Source organism: Sprattus sprattus, assembly GCF_963457725.1.
Source record: "Sprattus sprattus genome assembly, chromosome: 11".
Classification (NCBI taxonomy): Eukaryota; Metazoa; Chordata; class Actinopteri; order Clupeiformes; family Clupeidae; genus Sprattus; species Sprattus sprattus.
This window is the reverse complement of record NC_137909.1, coordinates 17,505,853-17,516,984: the sequence shown is the minus strand read 5'-3', so window position 1 is coordinate 17,516,984 and position 11,132 is coordinate 17,505,853. Positions and strand designations below refer to the sequence as shown.

At 41.6% G+C, this 11,132-nt stretch overlaps 1 protein-coding gene across 1 annotated transcript in view; it reads left to right on the top strand.

The window, feature by feature from the left end:
* Nucleotides 1-2,655: 2,655 nt before the first annotated feature.
* Nucleotides 2,656-11,132, top strand: part of ntrk2b (neurotrophic tyrosine kinase, receptor, type 2b) — a gene marked incomplete at both ends in the record, with an annotated part of 15,162 nt that continues 6,685 nt past the window's right edge. The window contains 11 exons of the mRNA XM_080847050.1: nucleotides 2,656-2,852; nucleotides 4,233-4,307; nucleotides 4,411-4,482; nucleotides 5,278-5,346; nucleotides 5,643-5,791; nucleotides 6,689-6,825; nucleotides 8,079-8,211; nucleotides 9,125-9,421; nucleotides 9,685-9,714; nucleotides 10,581-10,615; nucleotides 10,715-10,814. Of these exons, the coding sequence (XP_080703176.1) occupies nucleotides 2,656-2,852; nucleotides 4,233-4,307; nucleotides 4,411-4,482; nucleotides 5,278-5,346; nucleotides 5,643-5,791; nucleotides 6,689-6,825; nucleotides 8,079-8,211; nucleotides 9,125-9,421; nucleotides 9,685-9,714; nucleotides 10,581-10,615; nucleotides 10,715-10,814 (1,294 nt within the window). The remainder of the gene's footprint in view (nucleotides 2,853-4,232; nucleotides 4,308-4,410; nucleotides 4,483-5,277; nucleotides 5,347-5,642; nucleotides 5,792-6,688; nucleotides 6,826-8,078; nucleotides 8,212-9,124; nucleotides 9,422-9,684; nucleotides 9,715-10,580; nucleotides 10,616-10,714; nucleotides 10,815-11,132) is intronic.

The following is an 11,132-nucleotide window of genomic DNA, read 5'->3' as shown; positions in this document are numbered from 1 at the left end:
GGGAGAGTGGTGGGGACGGATCGGGGTCACTATGAATCTGGGGGGGACATGTCCCCCCCCGTCCCCAGTGCTATCTGCGCCCCTGGATGGATGAATAATCTTAAACTAATGAACCAACCACATATGTAATCCATTCACAATTCACTTATCTTGCTCCTTTTAAAACACATCACCGGATACACTCTCATACACGTGTAAAACACATACTTGAACATCCTCCAAGTCATCAAAGTTGTTCTTTGGCTGACCCTAGGGTAGTTCATGTTGGTGAAAATCTTGGACTACATCTCTGTGTGGCATATGTATGCATGTTTGTCCAACACACCATGCAGGACCTCATAGGAGCTCTGGAAAAATCCCGTCTGTTCCCACTTTTTGCTACTACCCAAATGAGAACATTAGATCTATACTGTATGTCACACAGATAAACAAGTGAAATGTAAGAGAGATCTATTCTGTCAAGTACTTTATCTTTCACAACATCTTACTTCAGAACATTTTGTCTTAATGCAAATGTTTTCACTGTATACAATGTTGCCCTGAGATAAGGAACACAAAGCATTTCAACATTCAGGTGGCTTCTGGTATTTTTCAACAGACATAAAGTGTGATTTTACTTAGTTTTTACTGGTGGCAAAACCTTGGTATTTTAGTGCTATACGGGCCTAAAAGAGCACACACCTTCTTTTTGGCTGAAAGGGGATGAAGAAGACATTCTGTCTTCAGTCTTAAGCTGGATAAGAGGACAGAATTCATGTTGTTTTTTTATGCACATGAACATTTTTCAGAATTATATTTTTAAATCTTTGAGTGAAGTGGAAATTATTTCTTATAGACTATATCACCGGGGACATTGGTTAAGTCTGTCACGTTTGGCTCAAGCACAGATGATGTTTGTCATGTCAGTGGGCTCTGATATTGTTATGTCACTCCAAATGGAGCCACCATGGTGGTGGTGGTGTTTACACATTAATCCTTGCCATATATTCTCTCAGTGTTAATCTTGAAAGACTTGAGTTGTAAAGGGTTATCACAAAACAAATGACACAATCGGTGAGCCCATGGGTCTCCTTGAATATGACCTTCATGAAATGGCATCTCTTAACAACATTTTGAATATTCACATTCGGGTCAGTTTCAATGTTGAAAAACTTGACCCTGCACTCAACCCATTTCAGGCCAGATGCCCCGTGGATATGCCTTGTGGTCATTTAGCTGCGTTTACAACCAACACGTTGTCTCCCTCTTCTGGACGCATCGTGTTACCATACCCTTGATCCGTCGTTCCAGCAGCAGTTCTAAGTTATGTACCTGTCCTCTTGTCATTTTTGTGTGGTTGTTTTCTGCTTAACATCATGCCCTGTACATACCACACTCCGCCGTCGAGATAATTATCTTGCCAAACATTAATGGTAACAACACTGACAAATTGACTGACAAATACTTTGGTTGTAAACATCTATGCATTTGTTGTCTGTCACGATAAATGTTTACCCTGAAATACACTGAAATATGTGGACTGTTTAATAATAATTGAAAACACTGTTTATTGTAAAAAAAAATTATGCAGCTAATAGTATTAGCGTCTCCAACGGAATGTACACCTTACTCAGAACAGACACAATCACAGAGCTTTCTAACCAATGTGCTTTTCTCACTTGTTCCCTGACTTCTTTCGTCGGGAATACAGGGCTCTCTTTAAGCATAGGGCCAGACGTATTTTGTTTAGAAATAATTTTTCTTAGATGCAGCCCATCTTGTGCGTCAAAGCGCACGTCACACTCCGGTAATGGCCATCCATGAAAAAGTGGTATTGTTGAGAGCGCGCGCTTCATGCGCATGCATGGCATGGGGATCAAAGCGCACCTATGGGTTGTTGGTATGCAGAACTGAGTTACAACAATATCACCCACTAAAAATCAAGGGTTAGTGTTGAAAATGCCGAAAAATAAGTATGTGGCACCCTCGCAGTTACTGCCCTGTCATGCAGTTTAAGAATCAATATAGGCTATGCACCCGTCTATCCTTTTTCACATGTAGCCTATCTCTGAAAGCTCTCCTTGCTATGCAGAAATCGGTCGATAACTCTCTTTTAGCTACATTGGTGACACATTGCCGACAGCATCGGAGGGAAGCTCACATCTTAAACAATTCTTGTGTAAATGCAATTATAACGATGGCTTGAGGAGATGCGCTCGTCCGCGGCAGTAATCAATAGGCGCTTGCAGGTATACGCTGCTTTCTCGCACACGCACTCTGTCGCTACATCACCACGCACTCCCCGTCTTGCTTGTTTTCTACCACGGCGCTGGATGTAGCGTCAGCACCGTAGATATCGCATAGTGCCTGCGGCGCCACGTTTTTGCCACCCAGTGCCAGTTTCTCGGAGACGGGGCGGCCGTACTGCCACAGGACGGGGGATTTTGGCACCCTTATTCGCGGCATCGACATGTAATGGTGTGATACCACCATTCTGCGGAGACAGAGGGAAAGGCCATTCCATGACAGTCGCGCCTCAAACTGAACAGCTCTGCGCCTCCCTGATCAGCGGCGTCCGTGTCCACGCTGTTGAACTACACTGTTGAGATAATATAAACAATTAAGAACCAAAATAGCGCTTTAATCAAATATTGGTGGAATATCCTGGGACCCACCATGGTCGGAGGGGGGTGTGGAATGGCTCGCTTGGGATTCTACGGGGTTTTGATGGGGCTTTGGGGGTTTAGCGCCGCTTCTTGCCCTACATCCTGTACTTGCAGTACCTCGAGGATTGTATGTATCGACCAAGACCCAGGGATCGAGGATTTCCCCATTTTGGCGGAGGAGAGTGACATGGAAAACATCACAGATATGTAAGTGTGACTGACAAACCCAACGAGTGATTGATCTTACTGACGTGTCTAATGAACAGAGCTTACAATAACGCATGCCATAAATTACTTGAACAACCTACCATGTTATAGCCTAAAGGCTAATACAATACAACAGTTAATGAAAGAATGAAATAAATAAACAAATAAATCAACATATGTGGACTGAGGGGACGGCGGTGTAGGCTACCATGACATCCGTAACCTTCCCATATCCCCCATCATTTTGAGAAGGGTATGCAGAACGCAGAGGACCTTGGCATATACAAATTCAGGAAGCTCATTGCATCCATAGGTAGATGAATACCAAGCATGGTAGTAGGCACAAACTAAAAAAAATAATCGAATATTGATAGCCCTGTAACGTAGGCTTCATCGGTGGCTTCAGCCGCCGTTTCTACTAGAGGAAGGTGTGTGAGCGTGAGTGCTGAAGATGTGTGTGTGTTTTTTTTGTCGCGGGGGGGGGGGGGGGGTATCTGGGCATGGCAATGCATTGTATGACCGTATTAAATGCTAGCTCGCATAAACAGAGGTAGCAAGGATTTGGAGACTGGCTGATTAACGCAAGTGAGGTTACTGTGCTGGCGGAGAGACCAGCGCTGAAACCAGACCGGGAGGGATAGACGGGGAGAAGAGGGGAGGGGGTCAACCCAAATGTCTGATAGAATCTTCACGCTCTCTCACTAAAAGCCTCGAAAAGCATCAAAGATTATTTTCACCGTGATTCACAGATGATTATTGAATCGCGTTTAGGCCTAAGTGCTTCGGCTGCACTGGTGGACCAATAAATGACAAAGCCTGAGCGAGGGCTGCTGATAAGCATGCCTAAGATTAGGAGCCGGATGCCTTGGGATGAGTCCCTGATACATTCGAGATGTTGAAGTCCATGTTTCCCAATGTATTCATGTTAAAATATTTGGGAAAAAGCGAATGCTATTAGAAAAAAAACTATACTCATCTCCTAAGGGGTAGTCACACAGCCCAACGTGTCCGCAAAGCAACAAGCATCGGCGCCTACGCAAATATGTCACTCCGTTTCCAGGACAACGGCTCAACGGACCCTCTTTAGGCATGTAGCATATACTAGGATCACGTCATTTAAGATGTACCTTTAGTGGAAGCCATGTTCGAACTGACCAAACTGTGCAAAATGATGAAAGCGCATTGCAAACCTTTCATTTCGCATCGATGGTTTCAGTCCATTTAATTCAAGTTCAGTCCATTAAATATGAATAATGTAGCCTATATATATAGGCTATATATATTTATGTATAATATCAGATAAGATACATTGATATGGAGCTAATTCATTTATTGGCAGTCACCTGTTCTTTTCGATTTGTTGTTTTTTTCTCTGATCAGATTCATTACAAATCAGGACAGATTATTTACAATCAGCGATGCCCATATGAATTTCTACTCCAATCTCAGGAATCTGTAAGTAATGTTAGTTTTGAATGACAATCATTTCCTTCTCTATTTGACAAAGAAACTTTAAGGCTGCTATTGTGTCATTTACGTTTCGTTTCCACTCCAACAGAACTGTGACCAACTCTCAACTCTCTTCAATATCTCCGACAGCGTTTCTCTCCAACGCCAAACTTCAGTATCTGTGCGTAATTTACTGATAATCTACTCCTTTTCCTCACTACTACGTATTTCTCCTTCATTATCATTCACTGATTGTTTTTTTGTTATCCTTTCGTTCTTGTCCGATTATTTTTGTTACCAAGGGTAGGTCTTTTTTTTTTACAGATGGGTGGGGACATGCACTATACAATGACCAGTAAGGTGAATTGAAGTGAAGTAATGTGAAATGAAGTGCAATCCAATAACAAAATTTACTTTAAAAAATGGTCCCTATGATTATCGCTAATTAGAATGACATTTTCCTGATCGCATTCATCTTCTAGGTCCGCTGTTGTTATTCCACAGCAGAGCCATCATGCAATATGCTAGTTTATTGTTATATGGATAAACATGATCACAAGGTTAACAAGATTACTTATATTTCCATTGTTGTCCTCCTCGAGTTGTCACTTTATGTTTAGTATTTCCCACCCTTTTACATTACCATTCATTGTGGTGTCAGTCTATGCCTTGGCATTTCTTTTTTAAATTTTGGTTTTGTCTGTCAGAACTCTCTGTTTTGTCTTGTCTTGGCCTTGATTAATATGGGCCTCAGGATTGTCTTAGCCTTAACTAACACTTACAATAACAGATGCATACCTGTTTACATGGATAGTTTGTATGACAGTCAGTAGCAAAGACAAATGGATTTTGTAGGGCTAAAACAGCCAAACTACCACATTACAACTGTCTGTTGTTTTTATTTTCACATGGTCTCTATGCTGTGATTTTGGGTTATGGAAACATGGTACAACTGATGACTCTCTTTTTGTTTCAGAAATCTCAAAGACAATAACTTGTCAACGTTATCATGGAAAGCATTTCGAAATTCAAATATGTCGTATTTGTAAGTTTCTGAATGTTTATTTCTTTAGTTCACTGTTTGCATGCATCGTGTGTTTGAATGTGTACATACAGTATATGTATGCATGTGTGCGTTTGTGAGTGTGTGTTTGTGTGTGTGTGTGTTTATGTGTGTGGTTGTGTGTGCGTGTGTGTGTGTGTGTGTGTGTGTGTGTGTGTGTGTGTGTGTGTGTGTGTGTGGGTGTGTGTGTGTGTGTGTGTGTGTGTGTGTGTGTAAACTTGCTATGTGATATTATTTACATTTACATGCTTTGTTGGGACAACTATTTGTTTGCATAGGTACCTGTCTGGCAACCCTCTGCAGTGTTCTTGTGAGAATATGTGGATTAAGCTGTGGCTGGGCCTGGATGAGACTGAGAATCAAGAGCTCCAGTGCATCGATGAGGAAGGCATAAAGTCTCTCTCCAGACTGTCCCCGGCAGCCTGTGGTAAGCCCTATTCTACCACTTAATAGCACTTTACGTCCCATGACCATCACACACTATCTCATCAAGTGCAGTCTTTGTGCCAGTGGCCCTGTTTTGTGAGAGAATTTCATGATAGAAGGCTTGGTAAAGAATGGCACACATTCCTTACAACCATCCCCTCTCTAACTCCCAATGGTCTGCATGGTATATATAAAGATACAATGAATTATCAGCAGTATCTTGTCAGTCAGGGACTTATTGGAGTACTAGACCTTGGTTGTTGTAAAGATCACTGTTTTGTGTGTTTTGTGCCAATCAATGTTCAGTTGAGCTTTCATATCCAGTAATTCAATTTTAACCTCCATATCTTCCACCATTCTCAGAATTTCAGAAAGGTAGTTCCCTGAAGATATAAGTAGAACAACGTGTTTTCTCAACCTCTTCCCATTTTGAATAAATATACAAAGGCAACATTTGATTTGATATTTCCTGCCAGTGCAGTCCTAGTAATGCAATACTTGTTTATCCAGAGAAAATACTACTTTCTATCTGAAAGTGTTTTATCCTGAAAATAAAGCATTCAGGCGGTCACAGATAACACCCAAGGAAGGAAGAGAGAGAGAAACATCTTTCAGCTGTTTCAGAGACATAATGAGACATACTTTACAGGATTTTGAGGAACAAGAATCTTGTCTTTGAAACTGCCAAAAACTATATGTGCAATGCATCCTCTAAACATTCACTGATTTCAATTGTCTTCCACCAACTGCTAAAGGCCACCTAACATATCCTGTGATAGCCACAGACTGAGCATAGTTTGAACCATATAGCTTGGTGTTCACATACATGTCAGTTTTCCTAAATCAGTATTTAGGACTTAAGTTACTGAGTTGCTACCATTTTCTTCCAATCTTGCAGAACCTCCCACAGCCAATGTGACCCCATCCATTCTCACTCAGATGAATGGAACTGATGCCACAGTGGTCTGCACTGTCTCAGGACATCCCACCCCAGAGTTCAAGTGGAACACTACCTTCCTGGCAACCAATTATAAGGTAACGATAGTAGCTCCAGTAGATACAGTCGGCACAGAAATTGAATGCCTGGGGGGGAAAAAACTCTGGTCACCATATAGTAACCCATTCACCTACATTGACTTTATGCTCATTTTTAAAATGGTTTAGTTTGATAATAAGCCGTGCCAAAAAGTAATTGTGTGGTTCACTGGATACAAACAAAATAAAAAACCCTAGGCTCTAAAAGGAGGTTGAAGTGGTATCAAGCAATCTGGATAGAAGATAGAATAGGGTCATATATGGAATTTAAAATCCACAAATCTATGCCTACAGTAGAAATTATTACAGATTGTTTTTGGGATATGGAAAAAAATAAAACCGTATTTTTACGTATGTCACCGACATTTAAATGAATGAAGCAGGAGAGGCTGTCTTATTTATCACCCCCTCCTCAAACTGTCTACCTCTAATATTAATTCAATATCCATCCATGACCCCATGTACATCTTACCACAAAACAGACAATTTAACCCCCATGGGCTCACTAATCACATCACAAAGGCATTTAGCTCAGTCCATGCACAACAATATTCAGCCATAGAGTCTCCTGTCTGGGGTACATTTAAACCCCTGTTGGCTTTCACTCTCTTACTTCAAGCAATACATTGACCACTAAAGAAATGCAATTATGATAAATCCCCTAAGATAAATCAACTTTGAGTTAAATCTTTGTTCTGTTCTGTTAATTATGACCATTTGGTTTATTAAAGTATATTAGGTTTTAGAAAATGTACGAGGAGACAGAGGGCCTAAATATGGAGCACTGCAAATCCCATTTTAAAATACCCTCACTATATACTTAAAGCTTCAGTCCTAGCTTATCTTAGCTGTGTCATGACTCATGTGGCTTTTTCGTTCTTCAGGACTGATCAGCTGATTTGAGTTCTGGTGAAACCCCATATCACTAAACTGTCATAGTGATTGGTTCATAGGGCTAAGGGAATACTTGAGGGGGGGGGGGGGGGGGAATAAAGCGGGACTCGCTCACTGATGAAGATAGCAGGACCATGTTCTGTGCAGAGCTACACTGAGATAAAGCCTTGTAAATGTGGTGAAATCACATGCCATGAGTCAGTGTATTTAAATATTTCTGCATTATGACAAATGTAAATGTGCAACTATGTCAAGTTGTGACCCAAGAATCAGCATTGTAATGATAACATTAAGGGATGCTGATTTACACCCTAATAAGTGGCATATTACCAGCGCTGTGTTTTTGTTGCCTCTCCCAGATGTACCCCTCAAAGCTGGAGTCCAGTCTGTCCCTCACCAGACTCTCACCAGCAGACAACGGCCGGGAGATCACCTGTAGCGCCGAGAACGTGGTGGGCCAGAAGGAGGCCACGCTGCAGCTCAACGTCCTCTGTAAGAACAGCCGCGCCGATCATTGGCACTCAGATGCCAGATGCGTTCAGGTTCAGAGGTCAAACAGCACTGTTGCCCAGCTAGTCTCCAATTAGACTCGTAGTACAACCTAATTACTCAATTCCATCCAATTTTGTTGATTTATATAGTGCCATTATACCATACCATTATAACCGGCAGGTTCTGTGAAACAGGTGTTCCTCTACTTCATTGTAATAGATCCAGATCCATGCAGATGATTGACACATGGATCATTGGAGATCACATCTGTGCATATGATTCACAGAACACACTGGGAAACGGCTGTACCACCTGAACCTGGAGGTTTGGCCTCTGCAGATCCCATAAACTGGCTGTTTCCTCTCACTCTCCTGTCTCCGGAGTCATCTCGACTCTTCATAAGTGCTCCTACTGTCACCTGTTGCTCCCTCTTGTGTGACTCACTTAGTTCTACAGCTATAGACTCTTGACTGTGTCAACAATGGCCTCTTTGTGTTCTGTCTGGTAGTATTTTCATTTTGTAATTCAAGTATGTTTTTGGTTCACATGAGTGCCTTTAGCAAGTTTTATTGATTTCCTGTCCACTTTGCTATACTCTTCCTCTTGTGTGGCACCTCGCCTCCTGACGTTTCTGTGACATTCCTCCCATCTGGTTGTTTGGGTGACCAGGACAGACTCAGGGTCTCACTTTGAGAAGCTGTTGAACCTTCCTGTCTAACACTGTCAGGCTCTTCCTCCTGTGTAGCCCCTTTCCCTCGTCTTCATCTTCCTAAGCCTCCACCTCCCCTTCCTCTTTCATCCCTCTTCCTCCATTCTGCGATTCATCCCTTAAAGTCCACCCAGTGCCCTGTGAGTCATTCTTCCTCTCCTCCTCTTCTTCCTCTTCTTTTTTGTGTTTGATTTTCGTGGTCAGTCCCTCCCACCATCGTGCATCTGCAGGAGCCAAGGCAGAACCTCCACTGGTGCATCGACTTCCTGGTGCGTGGCAATCCCATGCCCACACTGGAGTGGTACCACCGCGGTGAGCTGCTGCGCGAGCACGGCTACATGCAGACCCGGATCTACGAGGAGAAGGAGAGCGAGAAGGAAGGCTGCCTAGAGCTGCAGAATCCCACACACATCCACAATGGCGAGTATAAGCTGGTGGCCCGGAACAAGTATGGCACTGACGAGAAAAGGGTGAAGGCGCACTTCATGGGCAAGCCAGAGGGTGAGAACTTCCTGTCATTTTATCGTGTGTATGTGTGTGTGTGTGTGTGTGTGTGTGTGTGTGTGTGTGTGTGTGTGTGTGTGTGTGTGTGTGTGTGTGTGTGTGTGTGTGTGTGTGTGTGTGTGTGTGTGTGTGTGTGTGTGTGTGTGTGAATGTTAGTATATTTGTATATATGAGCTATGTGTGCATATGATGTGAGTTTTGTTTACCTTAATCTTTGTGAACTAAACTGTTGTTTTTTTCTCATATTTTCTCTCCTACAGAGGGTGAAGCTACCATAACGTACTATGACTGTGAGTAGCTCATAGAAACACCTAACATTTACTGTTTTTGTTCCATTTTAAACCTGCTTTCATCTTGTAATTGTGCTTGAGTTTCTAAATCAGCACATGCAAATTATGTATTTTCTTGTCATCCATTCTGGTTGTGCTACTTGATGGCTTCTTCCTGCGACACAGATACAGGTATGCCACCCCATTATATTGGACCATTTTCACATTTTTATTATTCCTGTAGAAGCAGATGGAAATTTAGCGATACCGATATATCGTTTCTCCATATTTTGAAACATTTCATTGACTACATGGCTTAGAAACATTGTGGATCAGGCACTGTATGTAACATGTAGATGTTAGCAAAAGACAGTAGGAGATATAAAAATAATAAAAATAAAAATATAAGCAAAACAGAGACTTTAGGTTACATGGAAGTCCTTCAAATGATTGGATTGCTGCCGGGGTTAGGATGGGTTGTTAATTTGTAACACCATCTTTAAGCTAACGCATAATAACAGATGTGTAAAGACATGCTTAAATGATGTTTTTTAAAGTCTGCGTTTAATAGACAGTTTTTACTGGGTATAAACAGAATAGAAATGTAACACTGCATTTGAATAATGATGTAACAACTGACCTAAAATTAAAAATGTGGTATGGCAGTGGTGACCTTAAGGGGATGACCTTTCTCTTAAAAAGGCCAAACATTTTATGTTTGAGAGCCATTGGTTAACTTATAAATGCTAAAAGCATCAATAACATCACAGAAATAACTGAAATAGGGATTCATACTTTTATGCTAATAAACTGCTGCATGCACTTCTCTCACAGAATTTGACTTAATTCTACATGCCTTTGCCTCTGCGTTTTTTTTCCTTGTATAGATACTCCACCTCCAACATCTGAAGACAAGGTGGCTGTACGTATAAGTGACTTGTTCAGCTTATAAAGCGTATAATATGGTGACGTGTGTGATTATGAGAAAAGCAGTAATCATGGAGGATGTTTCTTTTCTTAGGTGTATGCTGTGGTTGGAGTGGCAGCTATCGCACTAATAGGGTGTCTCCTGATGCTGGTCATTCTAAAGTATGGGAGAAACACAAAGTTTGGCATGAAAGGTAGGCATATCACATTATCAGTTGAAATAAGAACACGATCTATAAGTACGAAAAAGGAACTGCTATTATTTAAAGCAGACCTTTTTGTTGTCTAGTTGTACCTTTTTCCTAGGACCTACAATTCAATTGTCATGGTATTTGTGGACCTATTTAATGCAGTGGTAGTTTTGTTCATCATTACGGTAATGAACAATTATAAATTATACCTTGTATAGGATATAGCTTGTTGTTTGTGTGTGTGTTGTTATTTGTTCTTGCACTGACCATACCAGGGAGAAGCTGCTTGTGTCCCTAAATGTAATTTCCCTCCGCTTCCAT